This window comes from Zonotrichia leucophrys, chromosome 2, assembly GCF_028769735.1.
Source record: "Zonotrichia leucophrys gambelii isolate GWCS_2022_RI chromosome 2, RI_Zleu_2.0, whole genome shotgun sequence".
Taxonomy (NCBI): domain Eukaryota; kingdom Metazoa; phylum Chordata; class Aves; order Passeriformes; family Passerellidae; genus Zonotrichia; species Zonotrichia leucophrys.
In genome coordinates, this window is record NC_088171.1 from 151,104,243 (window position 1) to 151,121,749 (window position 17,507).

The 17,507-nt window shown below is 43.9% G+C and overlaps 1 protein-coding gene across 12 annotated transcripts in view; it reads left to right on the forward strand.

Annotated features, from left to right (window-relative positions):
• ADGRB1 (adhesion G protein-coupled receptor B1) overlaps window positions 1–17,507 on the forward strand; it is a 291,313-nt gene that overhangs the window by 142,295 nt on the left and 131,511 nt on the right. For 10 of the 12 annotated variants that reach the window (XM_064706752.1, XM_064706756.1, XM_064706758.1 and 7 more), the window contains 7 exons: window positions 2,329–2,492; window positions 6,037–6,211; window positions 8,451–8,615; window positions 12,006–12,107; window positions 14,086–14,192; window positions 14,944–15,138; window positions 16,148–16,216. In XM_064706752.1, coding sequence (XP_064562822.1) covers window positions 2,329–2,492; window positions 6,037–6,211; window positions 8,451–8,615; window positions 12,006–12,107; window positions 14,086–14,192; window positions 14,944–15,138; window positions 16,148–16,216 — 977 coding nt within the window. Of the gene's footprint in view, window positions 1–2,328; window positions 2,494–6,036; window positions 6,212–8,450; window positions 8,616–12,005; window positions 12,108–14,085; window positions 14,193–14,943; window positions 15,139–16,147; window positions 16,217–17,507 lie in introns of all 12 variants that reach the window. The other 2 variants (XM_064706755.1, XM_064706764.1) reach the window with 1 other exon arrangement.

Below are 17,507 nucleotides of genomic sequence, written 5' to 3' on the forward strand. Positions count from 1 at the left end.
AGAGCAACTTGGGACAGTGCTACCTGTGGTGTCTCCACTGTGATATTTCAGGGAGGCCCTAGCACAGGTTGCCCAGAGAAACTGTGGTTTATCCATCCCTGGAAGTGTCCAAGGTTAGGCTGGATGGGGCTTGAAGCAAACTGGGATAGTGGGAAGTAGTTGGAACTTGATGATCCTTTGTGGCATTCACATTCTCTAAACATGATTTTTTTTTTGCTTAGGGTTTTTCTCCTGGGAAGCTGAAAGGCAGCAAAAGGCCTCAGATAAAAGAAAAACAATTTTTATTTCATTTGCTTCTCTTGTGTTTTGCTCATGTAGAATGTGTTTGGAGATTGTTTACCAAAAGTGATTACTTGATTGGACTCTAGTGTGAGTTGTTGTGACTCACTGGCCAATTAGGGCCAAGCTGTGTTGAGACTGGAAAGAGTCACGAGTTTTTGTTATTAATTTTTAGTATTTAGTAAGTTTTTTTGTATTTTTTAGTATAGTATAGCATTATTTAATATAATATAGTATAATAAAGTAATAAATTAGCCTTCTGATAAGATGGAGTCCTCCTCATCATTCCTCCCAGACATCAAGCAAGAATATTGCAATAATCTTTCAGTTCCTTTCCATTCCAAACCATTCTATGATTCTGCAATTCTTGGAGGGAGATGGTTTTTATTCCCTGATCCTTCTCTTCATGCCTTAAGGCCTCATACAGAGACTCTTGATAGACCAAGCACCACAAGATCGGCACCTGCTTTACATGGTGTGGACAATACCATGCTGTCTGAAGTCCAACTCAGTACACCTGCAGGCAGGTGCCTTTTGGGGCATTTCCAGGTCAGGAACAATTTTGGTGAAAAAAAAAGTTTTGGTGAAAAAATAAAAGTCCCTCTCCATCTTTCTTGTAGGCTCTTCTGAGGAGACTGGAGCCTACAAGAAAGATGGAGAGGGACTTTTTAAAAGAGTATTTAGTGACAGGACAAGGGGGAATGGCTTCAAATTGAAAGGGAGTAGGTTTAGATTGAATATTAGGAAAAAATCCTCCCCTGTGAGGGTGGTGAGGACCTGGCACAGGGTGCCCAGAGAAGCTGTGGCTGCCCCATCCCTGGTATTGTCCAGGGCCAGGTTGGACAGGGCTTGGAGCAGCCTGGGATTGTGGAAGCTGTTTCTGCTCATGCCAGGGATTTGGAAGGAGATGAATTTTGAGGTCACCTCCAACCCAAACCATTCTAGGTTTCTATGATTATTTTGAAGAATTTTTGCTGTTAAGAATGTTATTCATTTCTCCTGACCAGTAATATCTTTGTTCAGAAACAATTCTATGATGGGTAAACCACCATCCATGGTGAAATCACCATCCATGTTCCTTCTTTTGTTTCCTCCTCTGGTTATCTCTTATCATGCAAGATGCCTGGTGAGAATTAGTTTTTAACCCCCTTTCCTGAAACTGGGGCACCAGTCACTATTAACAACTGATGAAGGACCAGAAAAGTCCCTGTTTATTTGTTTTTCTTCTTTTCTGAAGGATTATTGATTTGGCATTAGCTTCTCTGGTAAAGCTGGAAGGGATGAAGTCTCTTTAGAGAGATCAGTACATTCTTATAACATTTGGCCTCTGGAGATTATAGTGACTAAAATTCCATAAATAACTTGGCCAGATTAGATTAGATTAGATTGGAGAAGATTAGATTAATATAGATTAGAAGGCTAATTAGATTGGATTAAAATCAATTAGATGTCTAATTCCAGGAGCTACCAGTGATGTCTTGAGCACTGTTGGAGCATGTTGCCCCTTCCATTTTACCCTTCCAGGTCTCCCTAACTTTGCCTCTGAGGTGTTACTGACCTATGATAATAATCTATATATATATAATCAGACTGCAGTATATATAATAATCAGACTGCAGCTTTTCTGAAAGCCTTAAAATGTTGTAGTCTTTGAGGATTCGATGAGAAAATGTTGGGAGGGGGGAAAAAAAAGAAGCAACAAAATGATGGTGATGATGCTTCCCTAAGGGTAGTGGGGTTTTATTCCTTTCTAGCTAAATCCATCTTTTGCTTAAAAAATGCCCCATTGACTCAAAGTTCTGAAAAATTAAGATCAGCTAAAAGTGCATTTTGGTTTATTTCAAAGACTGGAAAGCAGCAGACACTTGGTGTTGATAGCAAAGCATAAGAAATTACTTGATGTTCCTCTTGCACATTTTGGGCTGGTTTGTTCTCCAGCTTCCCACACGCTGCTCATTCCGGGTGGGAAGAAGCTGTGCCCTGTGGGCTCCCTCACTTCCTCAGGCCTCCTGTGGGAAAGAAAAGTCACTTCTTCTGCTTCCCTTGCAGTGCATGGCACCTGGGATGAGTGGTCTCCATGGAGCCTGTGCTCTTCCACCTGTGGGAGAGGCTACAGGGACCGGACTCGCACCTGCAAACCACCCCAGTTCGGTGGGAACCCCTGCGAGGGCCCGGAGAAGCAAACCAAGTTCTGCAACATCGCTCTCTGCCCAGGTAGGGACAGTGACAGATCTGAAAGCTCCCCTCCAGCAGGTCTCCCCAGCTCGGTGTCCCTCACACAGCACATGAAGGTCTGAACTGACTCCAGCGAAATTCTGAACTACCCCAAGGAGGATCCTGAGGAAAGGTTTCATGGAAGAAGCAACCCAGAGGTGTTTTCTGGGGTTGTTCAGCTCAGAGATGTCTCAGGTTCAGGTTTGCCCTGTGTGGTCTCTTGCAGAGGATACCTTACATGTGTTGGATTTGGCTGCCACTCCTATTTCCAAGACCATCTTAAGCTTCTCACCTTACTCCCCACTGAATGGTTTCAAGTTATTTTGCCTGACTGGGTCTTTTGTTCTGGAATTAATTAATAGTTTTACTTCTCTGTGCATTAATTCTGTTTAAATGCAAGTTTTCTTTGTGGCTGATCCTGCTCTGGGTGGTGAGATAAACTAAGAGACTCCTAATGGCCTCCCATGCCAAATTTAATCTTTTTATCTTTTCCCTGCCCCTGAATTTCACTTCCAAATTCCTCTCCTCAAGTTTCGCTTTGAAACATCAGAAAGAATCTCAAGGTGAAATTGCTTTTACCACCTTGAAATCCACTTATGCTCCAGAGGTTTCTTTCCTCTGACAGGCCCTGGGTTTACAGCAGAGTCCCCCTTAATTTAACTCTGGGTATCCTGGTGAACACAATCTGTACACGAGCGAGCTCCCCAAAACTCCCTCCCCATCCCTGGATAATGTCAACTGACATTTTTCCAGTTTAATGAGAATCATTATGAGACATTATTATGTCCCCGGAGGAGGAGAGGGATTGTGGGAGGGATGAGAACTTTGTGAAAACAGTGAGAAGCCTCCTGGCATTTCCCATCGAGTTTTCACTCCAAGTAACTATCCTTGGATATTTGGCTGCTGTCCAGAAGACTCTACTTGGAATAAGAACCTCCCAGACACCAAATTGACTCTGTCATAAAAAGACAAATTTAAGAAGTCAGAGCTGGCATTGCTTGGGCAATAAAGCATACCCTGAGTTAACATTGATCCATAATTAATTTAAATACAAATAAATACGGGACCGAAACAGCAGTGGAAAAGACAAGCAGCCCAACTGCAAGGCTTCAGCTCTAATTAGTGCCACAAAGGCAATCAGCGAATTGGCAGCGCCAAATGAGAGCGGCGTTGGGGGAATCATTGAAGCACAACAATGGGTGTTTGACACCCCAGACACTCTCAGTGTTTATTACCACCCTGCTCCGAGGATTTTTGGCTACAGTTGATAAAAATACTCTGCTGCAGGGACAACAGGGCCTTTGTTCCTCCTGAGATGTGGAGGAGCAGGGTAGGCCCCACGTCCTAGGACACAGGCTAGGCCCCAAGTCCTTGGAAAAGGGAAAAAGAAGGAAAACAATGCCTTCATCACACAATGAACATTTTTGAGAGACCCCCACTGTGGTGTGACCATGGCACCAAGCAGTCCTTAGCAGTGGCTGTGATGGGAACCCCTCAGCATCCTGACCAAGAAGCATCTTTGCATCAGTGCAAGGTGCCTGGAGGGGCAGCACAGCCACCCTTGTTTCCTCTTTTTTAAAAACGTTTCTGAAATTACAGCTTGTGAATAACTACAAGGAAATTACCTGTTCCCAATCCCCTGCTGAACGACCAAATTATGAATTTGACTCCTTTATTTTGCCATCTCCAAATGCTTGCTCTCCTGATAAGCTGCCAATCACCAGCAGCAGGGAGTGTGTTGGAAAAATGCAAATCTTTTTTTTTATAAATGCAGTTTTTTGGTAAATGTCATTGAATGTGGTGAATGCAGTCTCACTTTGCCAACACAGGGAAATGTTTATGAGGGGCAGGCAGCATCATTATTAGGAAAAAATTCTTCCCTGTGAAGGTGATGAGGCCAGAGAAGCTGTGCCTGCCCCATCCTTGGAAGTGTTCAAGGCCAGGTTGGACAGGGCTTGGAGAAACCTGGGATAGTGCAAGGGGAGTAGAATTAAATGATCTTTACCTTTCCAACCCATGCCATCCCATGATTCCATGATTTTATGATCAGTCCATGGAAACTTAGCAGCACAGCCTTCAGTCAGAAATGCCACGCTAATTTATACCTGGTAGGACCTACTTGGTGGAGTTTTAGATCATTTCCAAAGAATAATCACCTGTCAAACACTGTGTTTCACATTTTCCCTTGTTGGGATTGATAGGCACTGGCACGAAGCCTTGAATTTATGCACAATAAAAACATAAATGGTTGGATTGTTAAAAACTAGCACCTTTTGGAGATGCATTTATGCCTGCCTGATTTTGCACACCTTGTGATCCCCTTTGAGTTAACAGTTGCTCATTTGGATGCTTTTAACATTTTTTTTTAACTGAGTTTGCAAACAAAAACTTCTCAATTGCAATGGGCATTGCACAGGGCTGATCAATTCCTTGCAGATTACATGGGGGACCAGTTGGAATTTATTTTTCTTGGACAGACAAGCAAAGCAAAGCAAAAAAAAAACAACAAACAAACAAAAAAACAACAAAAAAACTAGCTGCAATGTGATTTAAGCCAGAATTCAGACTTTTCAGAGATTCAGGTTGTTTTTCCCAAGTGAGATCTAGCAGCTAATTAGATGTAAACAGAGCATGATGACCACTGTTAATGAGAAAAATGCTTCAGGAAGAGCAGTCTGGGTGATGGATCTGTTGATCAGGGACCAATTAGGGTGTAACCACCACACTGGGGAATGCTTCAGTCCATACCATGATAATAAGACATATTCCTGTTTCTCTCCAACCCCGTCCCTATCATCTTCCTTGTCCCTCCCTCCTCTATTTAATTATCAAAGACACTGCTGGGTGAAACATCTCCAGCCTGTCAGAGTTAATTCAGCTGTGAGAGAAGTACATTGACCACACACACTCACCCTGTTCCCAGTCCTCTGTTGGAGCACACCTTTGCTTCCACATTTTCCAGCCATGGAATGGTGGATTCCTGTCAATAACACTGTGATTCGAGTTTCTGGCTGTGCTTTAATGAAAAACAGAGAATTTGCATGGTTGAGAAAGTTCACTCTCCACAGATTCATGCACTGCTCTGCTGAAAATGGGTCCCTTAAAAAAGTGCTGATGGCTCCAAATAGGAAATGTCACAGTAATGAAGTGTTCCCTTCAAAGTGTTTAGTGAAAACATGAGCCACACTCTCTGGTGTGATGTTGTGTTGTGATTGGCAACGTTATTAGTTTGGACTTTCATGTCGGAATATCAACAATTTCAACTTCTATGGTATTACGTGGAGTGCGGAACATTAAAATGTTACCGCACATTAAAATGTTACTTGCATCCTGTGAGACTCTTGGAGGCTTCAGAGGATCCCAAGAATCGCTGTTGCCACAGTCACCCGAACTTTTTTTTTGTAATCTCTGCCCTCTTTGAAGTTCTGTGGCTCTGGTTTGATCTCCCCTCCTCGGTCCCTGATTGGCAAAGGCCAGAGGCTGTCACCACGCAGCTCTTCCCAGAGGGAAAGGTCTTCACATTCCGCTCGTTTTCTTTCTTTGGGCCACTCAGTGGACGGCAACTGGAACGAATGGTCAAGCTGGAGCTCGTGCTCCGCTTCCTGCTCCAACGGGACCCAGCAGCGGACGCGGGAGTGCAACGGGCCCTCCTACGGCGGAGCCGAGTGCCAGGGACACTGGGTGGAGACCCGCGACTGCTTCCTGCGCCAGTGCCCAGGTGGGTGACAATGCCTTCTTCTTCCTCTTGGCCCATCTTCCTCTGCAATCCCAGTAAAGTGTTTATTTGAGGAAGACTTGAGCCCGTTCTGGCACATCTGGATCATTCCAACAGACCGTGCCTGTTGGTTTTTGGTTTCTTGTTTTGTTTTTGTTAAGGTTGGGATTGAAATTGCTCGAGACAGTATTTTGTGTTCAGATTTAAGTGTTTATTATTTCTTATAATCTACATTACATTATAGATTTCTTATATTCTATATTATAGCTTATAATTATATTATATATATATAATATATATAATAATAGCTTATATTACAGTCTTACAAGTTGTGAGTTTTACAGCATTCCACTAACTAGCTATAAAATGGTGAACTATCTTTTTCTATAGGGTTTGTTAAGATTAAACTATCTAATTAAGAAATTATATTTAAAGTATTTTCACTTTTAACCAATAATTACCTGAAGTCCGCAATGCAGACTATTCTAATTATAAAATACCACCCAAACCCATGAAGAACAAGGTGAAGAAGAAGGATTAGCTACTGTTCTAAAGCAGGAATCTGTGCCCCTCAAGACAAAAAACTCAAAACTTTTAGTATCCAAAGTTCCAACATATGCCAGCCAAAATCCATTGCTGGCAAATGTTTCAGGAGACCCCACAGAGGTGAGTGATTGCCCACAGGGAATGTGTCTTTCTAACCTTAGATATCAGCTTTTCAGCATGAGCTTAAAAAACTCCAATGAAAATATCAATGAAACCCTTCCCTTGCCTCCACAGGGCTTCAGCTTCCATCCTCTTTTTGTTTTGTTCCTCTCCTCCCACCATTTCAATGTTCCCAGTCATATTTCAAGCAAATGGGGGATCCTCCATTGTATCTCAGATTTAAACTTTATCAGTGAGAAGGTCTGTCACAATAAAGCCTTTGTTCGTGTCTGTGTAAGATTTGTCACTTCCCTCACCTGTGACTTAATAGTAATGACAGCAATAACAGCAATAATAATAACAACAGTAATAATAATAATTCCTACTGGAATTATTCTACCTATTTCTTCAGAGGATCCCTTTACACTCTGATAGCATCATTATCTGCAGTATTTACCAGAGGTGTTGGATTTTCCTACATGGTCTCAAGTAGGTTTTGATGTTTAGGAATCTCACTCTTTCTTTGCAACTTAGGGAGATCTTTAAAGACAAAAATGGGCTTCACAGATCATTTTTAAGACAAACTTGTCTCACTGATTTTAGAGTTACCTGTCAAAGTAACTCAGGTCATACTTTCCACTGCATAAAATATCACTAAATAAAGCACCAGGATTTTGTGCTGCCCCTCTTATTTGGTAATTTTTGTCTACTTCAGGCATGGATCTCCTGCCCTCCCAAAAGGAATTATTCAACCTGAGATGATGTGGGAACTCAAAATTAAAGCCCAAGTTGTAAAGATCACACTTAGGCCCTGTTCTAGTTCTGTCACTGAGTTGTTGTGGCACAGCAGAGGAGAAGGTTTCCCTACCTTGCAGGCTTGTTGTGAGGGCTAATTAACATTTTTATGGTGCTTTGATAAATGCCATTGTTAATGTAAAAGAAGCAGAATTTTGATAAATGTCATTTTTAACATAAAGAAGTCACATTTCCACTGGATCTGGAAAGATGCTGCGAGAAGATACAAGGGAATGAGACAACATCCCAAACCTTTTTCTAAGGCACATGAAGCATCAGTGCAATGGAAACAGCTGGAGGGAGGTTTATTTGAGGTCTCTTCATGGTTTTTTGCCCAAGGGCTGTGCTGGTCTCTCTAAATCCCTGAGCCAGACCTTCTCCATGAAGTTCTATTTTCACACATACATTGCACATTCCCAGTGAACTCCAGATGTGGAACTGGCCTGGCAGATATGGCTGCCAGGTTGAATCCCTGCCCATGGGAAGAGTGTTCATGAGCACAGCCCCAAATCTCAGCCTGAGGAAAGAGGTAGGGCTGCTTTTGCAGAGCGTGGAGGTGCTGAGGAATAACACAAAACCACCCTTGGACTGATGGGATGGGAATGGGAACACTCTGATTTAATGTCTGTTAAGGATCAGGCCAAGATCCAAAGCAGGAGACCTCCCTTCCTACCAAATCCTGCCCTACACACCCTGTGTTCCTCTGCTCACCTTTGGATCTTGATTCCTTCTGTTGCAGATGATGTTTGGGACATAACAGGCTGTTTCCCCTCTTTTTCCTCCTTTTTTTTTTTGTTTTCAGTGGATGGGAAGTGGCAGGCCTGGGGAGTGTGGGGCAGCTGCACTGCCACGTGTGGAGGTGGCACTCAGAGACGTGACCGGGTGTGCTACGGCCCCTTCTTCGGTGGGGAGACTTGCCAGGGCCCCAAGGAGGAGTACAAGCAGTGCAATGACAGAAAATGTCCTGGTATGTACCCCAGACCCCTCGTGCTTTCCTTTGAAAGAGGCAGAATTTTGGATTTTAGGAATGGCTTCCATGTTATTTGTCAGAGATCTGAACGCTACAAAGGGTTGTAATCTAATAAAATCCTACCTATGACCCAGGTACAAGGTACAAGGTCTTGATTTAACTGTTGCAGAATCCAATGCAGCTGTGTTGCTTTCAGTGAATATTTGGTCAATCACACCAGCCCTGCCTTGGTGGTTTAATCTTTTCATTGCCATAGAGTTACAAGAGGAAAAGAGAAACTGTTTGGTAGCAAAAACTGGTATCAGAGTCTCAAATCTATGAAGCTGTTGAGTGCTGAGGATGTTGCACAGGTTTCCCACCCTTGACTTCTGGGAAGCCTGCACAGCAGTAGAAATTTTTAAGAAAAAGATGTGTCTGCATCTGCCAGAGCTTTACCCAAATCTTATCCTCCTGCAGAGTGTAAATGCTGAATGGAGGGTGGGTGAGCTGTAGGCAGTTGAAAACCTGAGTTTGGATGTGAAAAATAAACTGGAGTGAACACTTCCAAGTGGGAATGTTCTGTCTACCTCTCAGACTATACAGAGACCAAAAAAAAGGTCTGCCCACCATTTCTGCTTTCTTCCTCAATCTGAGTTGAAGGGCCTGGTGAAATTGCTGGTGGGGAATCAATGGCCTTTGTGATGTTTGCAGTCAGATTGCATCGATTGTAACAGGCCATGAGCTTTGACTGAAAGGGTAATTAATTGTCAGAGCAGCTCAGTGAGAGACAGGAGAGATTCTCATGGCAGTATCCCAGCATTCCTACTGGAAAGGGGCATCTCCCTAAAGGGCAGGAGGCAGAAGTTTTGATGCAGGAGTACCCGGGGGCAGATCTTCCATGTGGAGGCCAAGCCAACCCCTCAGACTCCCTCACAAAGTGCTGAGGACAAAGAGATGAAAGCCAAAGGACTTCAGCATGGAAGTTCCAGCACGTTCAGCTCAGAGATGACAGAGAAAGAAGCTGTGTGACAGCCTTGTCACTCTTCCCAGCTACACTCTTAATGAAAGGCATCACCTCTCCTTACAAGCTGTGCCTCTCAATTAGCAGTGGCGTGTGAGAATCTCTTCTAACTCTGCCACAAAGCTCTCCCTCGCCACAGAAAATCTTAACACCGGGTTGTCTGGTGGTGTCTACAGAGTGAGGCAGATTTAGTTCAGCTTCAGTGTGTGCCAGCTGGGGCCCTGGCAGAACAAGCCCGATCTTTTCTTCTTTTTCCGCAGGGGTTGATGCCTGTGCAGTGCTCAAAAGGAAAAAGGCAAGTCTCAGGCACTGGGGCCTGCCAGGGTTCACAGCCAGAAGGGTCTCGCTGCAGTTGTTAATTTGCAAGGGAAGGAAAAGGTGGGGAAAACATCAGAGGCTAAAAATAAACCCGCTCAATTTGTTCTCCAGAAAGTATCACATGCTGGCATGATTCGATTTGAGCAGAAGAATTGAACTTAATTGGGTTAGTTATTAAAATTTCCCAGTGCAAATAGGTTACTCTGGTAAAAGGGATTCTGTTGTGAAGCAACATCAAAAAGAAAAAAAGGAAGAAAAAAGGAAAGGATTCTCTCCTGGCCTGGGAATTGCTCCTGTGCTCACTGGCAAGACAACTCCAATCAGTGTATTTTTAAAGAGCATCTCTGATCCACAGCATCCCTCAGTGGTCCACAGGGACACTGCAGGGGTGACAAGACCAGGAAGTTTTGACAGGCCAGCAGGGGAGAAAAGGGGAGAAGACATGTGAACATTCTCCCTCTCTGCTTTTTAATGTGCTCTGCTGCTTTGTAGCTGAGGGTGCTGGAAGCTTCCACACCCCAGAACCCTCCTGTGAGCCATGGGACAATCTTTGACTATGAACAAAGCACGGGGACAAGAGTTTGGAAATCATCTCCCTGCTCTGGGACAGGCTCTGTGGGTGACCAAGTGCTGTCACAACTGGGTTATTCAATCTCTCTGCCCCACAGCTCCATGTCAGCAGGCTGGAAATGAAACTGCCTCTTTTCCACCCCTGTTCTGGCTTATCTGCAGAAGCCACGAGCTGTTGGCTGAGGGATGAGCCCTGCTCATGTGCAGAGCAAAGCTGGGGTCCCGCTGCCCTCCGGAGTTCCATCACAATAGTGATTACTCACAAGGGAACTTTAAACCAGGGGAAGGAGCATCTGTTTCCAGGCAGAGAATTCAGCTTATTCATTCCCAGTGTCTACTGGGGAGGAATTCATCTTTGAACTGCAGCTGGGGTTTGGGGCAGTCTTGGAGCCTGCCTGCAGGAGCAGTGATGTGCAGGCAGCTTGCTGGGTCCTCTAGGAGTTCTTCAAAGAAGCAGGACTTGCCATGCCCATAATTTAGGTTTGAGCTCTCCCCACAGCCAGGTTGGTCCCTGGGTAGTCCCAGAGCAGCAGTGGGACATGTCCTGACCAGCTGCAGGCACAAACTCATCTTCCTTTGTGTTGGAAATTTTACATTGAATAATGTAAAATGCACAATGAATAAAAACTGTAATCAGAAACTATTAAATCAAGTTTTTTCTCCTTCCTCCCTCAGGAGTGACAAATAGCTTTAACACCATCCTCATGGCTCCCTCTGCTTTACATGTTGCAAATAATGAGTTTCTCAGCACAAAAACCTCCTGTAGTGAATGTTTTTCTCCCAGATCCCACCAACTCCAGGACCGACTCAGCTCCACCCACAGACAGAAGCTTCCAAAACCATCCTTCCAGTGATTTTTTTTTTCTGTGATGTCTCAAAACACATTTCTGTAGGCTCCTGTGCTCTGCAGCAGTGTTTGGAAATGAGCTTCTGATGCAGTTCCAAGTTGCTGGGGCTCAGATCTGCTCTCTTTTGTGCACAAGATGGAAGCAGGCAGAATGAAGACCACCCAGGGGATGTGTCCATCTTGTCTTTTCATTTGCTTGTTCTTTCCTTCATTCCTAATCCACGGATTCATGCCAAGCCTCATTTTAGATACATCCAACACTGAAGGTGATACCCTGAGGGATGGAAGAGGTGGAGTGTGGAGTCATGGAGCTCACTCACAAAAGATCTGCCCATTAAAATTTAAGGAATAAAACTCTTTAGTAGAGGGTAGCAACAGCAGTTTTCTTGCAAAGAACTGCCGCAAGGCAAGGATGTGAGTGGACTTTCCCATGGATTCTAGTGAGCTAATCCTTGGTGTGGATGAATGCCCAGTTTTGAGACAGGCAGAACAAATTCCAGAGAGGTGAAGTGACTTTGTGAGGGACTAAGCACCGGCAGAGCTGGGAGTGCAGCTCAAACCTCCTGGCTCACAGACCACACTCCCATCCTTCCCTTTTCCATGTCCTTGCTGAGGAGGAAGCTTCACCAACAGAGTTTTTCTCTCCTGGCAGAGCCCCATGAAATCTGTGATGAGGAGAGTCTTGGCCCCGTGGTTTGGAAGGAGACGCCAGCCGGGGATGCTGCCGCCGTCCGGTGTCCCCGCAATGCCACTGGTAAGGGTGACTGCATGGTGGGCAGGTGGCCTCTCATCAGGGGATCCTTCATCCTTTGTGTCCTAGACAGGAGAGGCATGTGGACTTCTCTCCCTTTGTCCCTGGCTAAATTAACTCCATCTGGGTTTCTGTTTTCGCTGTGAAAGCACAAACATCTTAGTTGCTACTGGATAATCTGAGGTGGTTTCCATTCACCCTGTGTAAAATTTGAAATTAAGGAACGCTAAGATACCCTCCCTCCATTATCTACAAAAAGCTTTGTAGAGCAGGTAGAACTTTAGGATTTGGGTGTTGCAGTTCTCTCCAATGCCCATAAAAGCAGCTGCTGTATGAGACATATTTTGTCCATTATTTTGTTCTTTTCGTTCAGAACTCAAAGGCATTCAGTTTTCTTATGTGGCAATGCGTAATAAAACTTAAAGGGGTTGTCAAGCAAAAATTAAATCTGTGTTTATTTGAAATTTATATACCTGAGCAGCGCCAATAATATATTCTTTTGTAAATGTAATAATTAATAATTTATAAATGTGAGATTCAAAACTAAACTTTAGAATCATGGTCTTCTCACGTGCAAATGATTGGCATCAGTTATGTTCACAAACACTTTTAACCTCTCAGTGGTATCCTTCCTGACCTTCAACTGCCACACTAAAAATTCAGGAAATCTGAATTCTGTTGTCCACTTACATTTGGAAACCTCAGCACCTCTCTAAAAATTTCTTTGAGCACTCAAGTTGAAGGTCTGATTGTTCTGGTGTAAAGTAAAAGGATATGGGCATCCAGGTGTTACCTGTGGCCACAGGAGTGGAAGGTAGTGAAGAGAAGGCTCCAGGATGCTGGTGGTGGGTTTGTCCTCAGCTGGATGTTCCTCACTGCCAGGAAGGAACAAAAATAGTGGCAGCAGTGTCAATAATGTGTAAAAGTTTTATTTTGTTTGAGAGAGAGGGTTGGATGCAGACAGCTCTCTTTGACTCAGCTGGAACAGTCAGTATCATCCCCAGTGCTGTCCTAGAAGGGCTGTACCCAAAGAAAGGTCACTGAATCATTTGGCAGCAGCAAAAGGACTGCAGACCCAGCAAACCTGATCCTCAGAGACTTTCCAAAAGGCATCATGATAGCTGGGACAGGGTGATCCCTCTCCCTTTCCTCCTCTCTGATATGTCTGTTCCTCCACATCACAAGGCATGTGATTACCACTGCAAAGCCCTCTGTGGATTGGAGCTGAGGGAGGCCTGGGGGAGGACTGGAAGCAGCTTTCAGAGATTTTCAGCTGATGTAAAACTGGTGCTTTTGGGTGTTTATTCCCCTCCAGGCTGCGTGGGCAGCACAAGCCCTGCTTTAGTTGCAAGTACCAGACCAAACCACCTGGGGAGGCTCGTGGGGCTTCCCAAACCAGGAAAAATGCTGCCACTAGGGCAGAAGAAAGCTTCTCTTCACCCTGACTAGCCGCATTCAATTTGTTAATTTTTGTTTTCCTGCCCAGTTCCTTCTGCTGTTCTACAGTAGTAAAAGGCAGGAGAAGGAAATAAAGATAATCCTCCCTAAAGGCTTGTTCAGACATCTGCAGGTGCCTCTGATGCCCTTTGTGCTGGTAGCTGAGTCTGAATTGGTGCACTGACCAGTCCTGGGTGATCTCCATCAAATCCTGAAGGTTGGAAAAGACCTCTGAGATCCTCAGGTCCAACCATTAACTCAGCACTTCCAGATCCACCACTAAACCACACCCTCAAATGCCACATCTACACCTGTTTTGATCACTTCCATGGATGGTGATTCCACCACTTCTCTGGTCAATTTGTTCTGGTGCTTGGCCACTCTTTCAGTGAAGAATTTTTCCTTAATATCCATCCCAAATCTTCCCTGGCACAACTTGAAGGTGTGTCCTCTTGTTCCATGACTTCCTACTCATGACAAATGTTTGAATGTTTGACCTTTCATCCTGTCCTCACTCCTATGTTTGTTTCTTTCATTCTTCCAGGGCTGATCCTTCGAAGATGCATCTTAGATGAAGAAGGCATCGCTTACTGGGAGCCTCCAACGTACATCAAGTGTGTTTCTATTGATTACAGGAACATACAAATGATGGTAAGGCAGCCCCTGCTCAGCTCTGCAGGTTTAGGATCCTCCCCAATGATTGTTGCATGGCTACAGTTACAAAAAAAGAGGGAAAAAAAGAGTTTCCAGTTCTACCTTGATTTTATCTTGTTTTTTCTGCCTACCTTGTGATGCATGGGCACTCCATGGACAAGAGATGGTTCCTTTCAGGATATTTTAATATCCAGCTTGGCAGAATCTGGGTTTTTCCAGACCTTTCATATCACATTGTCATTAACTATAACTGTGGCTGCATCACTTTTAAATAAGCATCTTAATTTTTGTTAATCATAAATTCATTGTTATGAGGAATTTCTGCTGGTCTCCTGCCACCTTTAGGAGAACTGATCTCTCCTGTTCACAGTAAGGTATAATCTGCCCTAAAATAGTTCCAAATTGATTGTAAGAAAACAAGATTTTTGGGGCATAAATATTCTGTTAGGCTATGAACAGAAGAAACTTTGTAGTGGGACAATTTCTTCTTTGTGGGCAAAATAGAAAAATTCAGTTCTCAGTCATTTTAGAGGCACTTGGAAGATAATTTAGAAGATATCACTCTTTTCTATAATTTTAAAAATACCAGAGTCTCTCAGGCCAGCAAAGATTGTCAGATTCATCTGATCTGCACTCTGAATTCTGAGGGAGGTCAAAAACCTTCCCCTGGCAATTCCTTCACCGAGCTCATTAACTCGACTTTGACTGTCCCTAAAAGTGTTCCTAGCATTTCTTTTCTGTTTCTCAGACCAGGGAACACCTTGCCAAAGCTCAGCGTGGGCTGATGGGAGATGGGCTGTCAGATGTGCTCCAGAACCTTGTGGAAATCTCCCAGGATGGGACCAGCTACAGTGGGGACCTGCTGTCCACCATGGATGTACTCAGGAACATGACAGAGATCTTCCGTAGGGCTTACCACAGCCCGACTTCTGGGGATGTGCAGGTGAGCCCAGCTGCATTTCCTGGAGCCCAAGGCTGGCTTAGAGAGGTGTCCATGCTCAGGGTTCCAGGTTTGATTACAGACACTGATCATAGCTGATACAGTGCTGAGGAAAATCAGATTAATATTTTTCCCAATGTAAATGTCTTTCTGTATTAACAAACCATTATTTCAAGGCGGTTCTTCCTTGGTTTATAAACTGAGAACTTAAAAGCCAAGGTCATTCTGAACAATTTCAACATGATAGCACTTCACTGCAGAGCCTAATGGATATGAGAACATTATTTGGTAGGGATTTCAGGCTAATGACTTGAGGTAAAATGATCCTGTGGCATTGGGTACTGGGGTGTTAATGTAGGGAAATATCATCGTGGTTTCTTTCCTTATATCCAGCAGCTACCAGATACACCCTTGGGATGGGTCATCACCTCATGACTTGAAACATTAAACTGATCCTGCAGGAACTGCAGAGAGTAGTAAAACTGAAGAAAAAAAAAATCAATAGTTTTAAATTTCCTGTCTCCTTCCTTCTCATCGTGTGCTGCAAAGGTCCTATCATGGACAGCTCCCTCTTGATTCATCTCTGTATCTCCTGCTTGGTCACAAGCTAAAGGGGATCCTGAGGTTTCCATATATTGTAAACAGCAGAAATAATAGAAAAAAAAAAAAGATATGGAAGGATTTATGCAATGGAAGATCATCTGGTTTTAACCAGTTTCTGTCAAATATTTACCATATCTGTCCTTAAAAATCATCAGTAATGGATGCAAGACCTATTCCCAATCCAAAGCCTTAGAAGATACAGTAGTTAAAGTGAAATTGTTGGGAAAAAAGTCTTATTAAAACTTGTTTTGCCATTTACATCCTTGGGGACCTGTGAAATGCTCTGGAACCTTTTGGGAATGGGATCATGAGAACCTTTTGGAGCATCTTTAAATCTCATGTGACCTTCCCAGCCTGGGCTATGCTTGCATAACAATCTCTCCTGTCCTCTCTTGTCTCCCTTTTCCAGAACTTCGTCCAGATCATCAGCAACATTTTGTCAGAGGAAAACCGGGAAAAATGGGAGGAAGCTCAGCTGGTATGAACCTTCAGCACCTTCCCTGGGAATAAAGAGGCTTTCAGCACAGGGTTAAGCCATGAGGAGGGGAATTTCCAAGTATCTACACGACCTCCTAAGAAGAGCTTAGTTCCAGGCTGAGTCACATTAAAGGAGTAACTCAGGGAGCCACAGGATCTCAGCTCTGAGCCAGACTCTCTGCATGAAGAACAGTGAAATGCTGGTGGTGCAAACCGAATTTGGCATGAATTTCAAGGGTCAGACTTAGCTGGGAGTTGGAAATCCTGATGTCTTTCTGTAATTCCACTCTTTCCTCTTGCTAAGATAAAGAAGTGGGATCATGTAGCTTTGAGTACCTAGCTGAAAAGATGTAGGATGGAGGGGTTTTCAGAGCTGGGGTCTGCTTGGCTGAGCTTCTGGGTTCAGTTGTGTTTTGCTTTATTTCTCTGAGCTTCTGGGTTCAGTTGTGTTTTATTTCTCTCCGATAAAGGTTAGGGATCCTGCTGAGTCCTGAGCTCCTCATTCCTGGAAGTGTTCAAAGCCAGGTTGGATGGGGTTTTGAGCAAGATGTAAGAAGTGTCCTTGCCTATGGCAAGAGCTTGGAATTAGATGAACATTCAGTCCCTTCCAAACCAGGCAATTCTAAGATTCTATGAACAATTCTGTAGCTGAATTCTCAAGTATTATGGGCTGGTGTTGTTGTTTTTTCTTTCTGTGTCTTATTTGGCTCTAGATTTGTGTGCCCCATTTGAGCTCTCTGTTGTGGAGTTGTGTCACAACATTCCTGTGTCCCTTTAACATTCCTTTTGTGAGCTGTTGCTCCTGCAAAATTCCTCGAAAAGATCTGGAAACAGAAAATAATCCAGAAAAAAAAAATCACCCAACACACAAAGCAACACCAGAGTCCAGTTATCTTCACACCAAACAGGAATGTCCTCTGGGAAAAACTTTTTAACAAGTGCTGGCAATTGTGAAAAAGACAATTGTTGAAAGTCCAGAAGATGAGACAGGGACTCTCAAAAACATTTCCATCATGCAACAGCAACTCTGTCAGGAGCTGAGCAACCTTCTCCTCTTCTCTCTCTCCTTCTCCTTCTCCTTCTCCTTCTCCTTCTCCTTCTCCTTCTCCTTCTCCTTCTCCTTCTCCTTCTCCTTCTCCTTCTCCTTCTCCTTCTCCTTCTCTTTCTCTTTCTCTTCTCCTCTCCCTGATATCTTGTGCTTTCCTGTTGAATTTGGATGAGGGTGACATGGTCTGGCTCTGGGTGGAATAAAGAATCTGCACATGGTCCTGGGCAAGGTGGCCCTGCTTGAG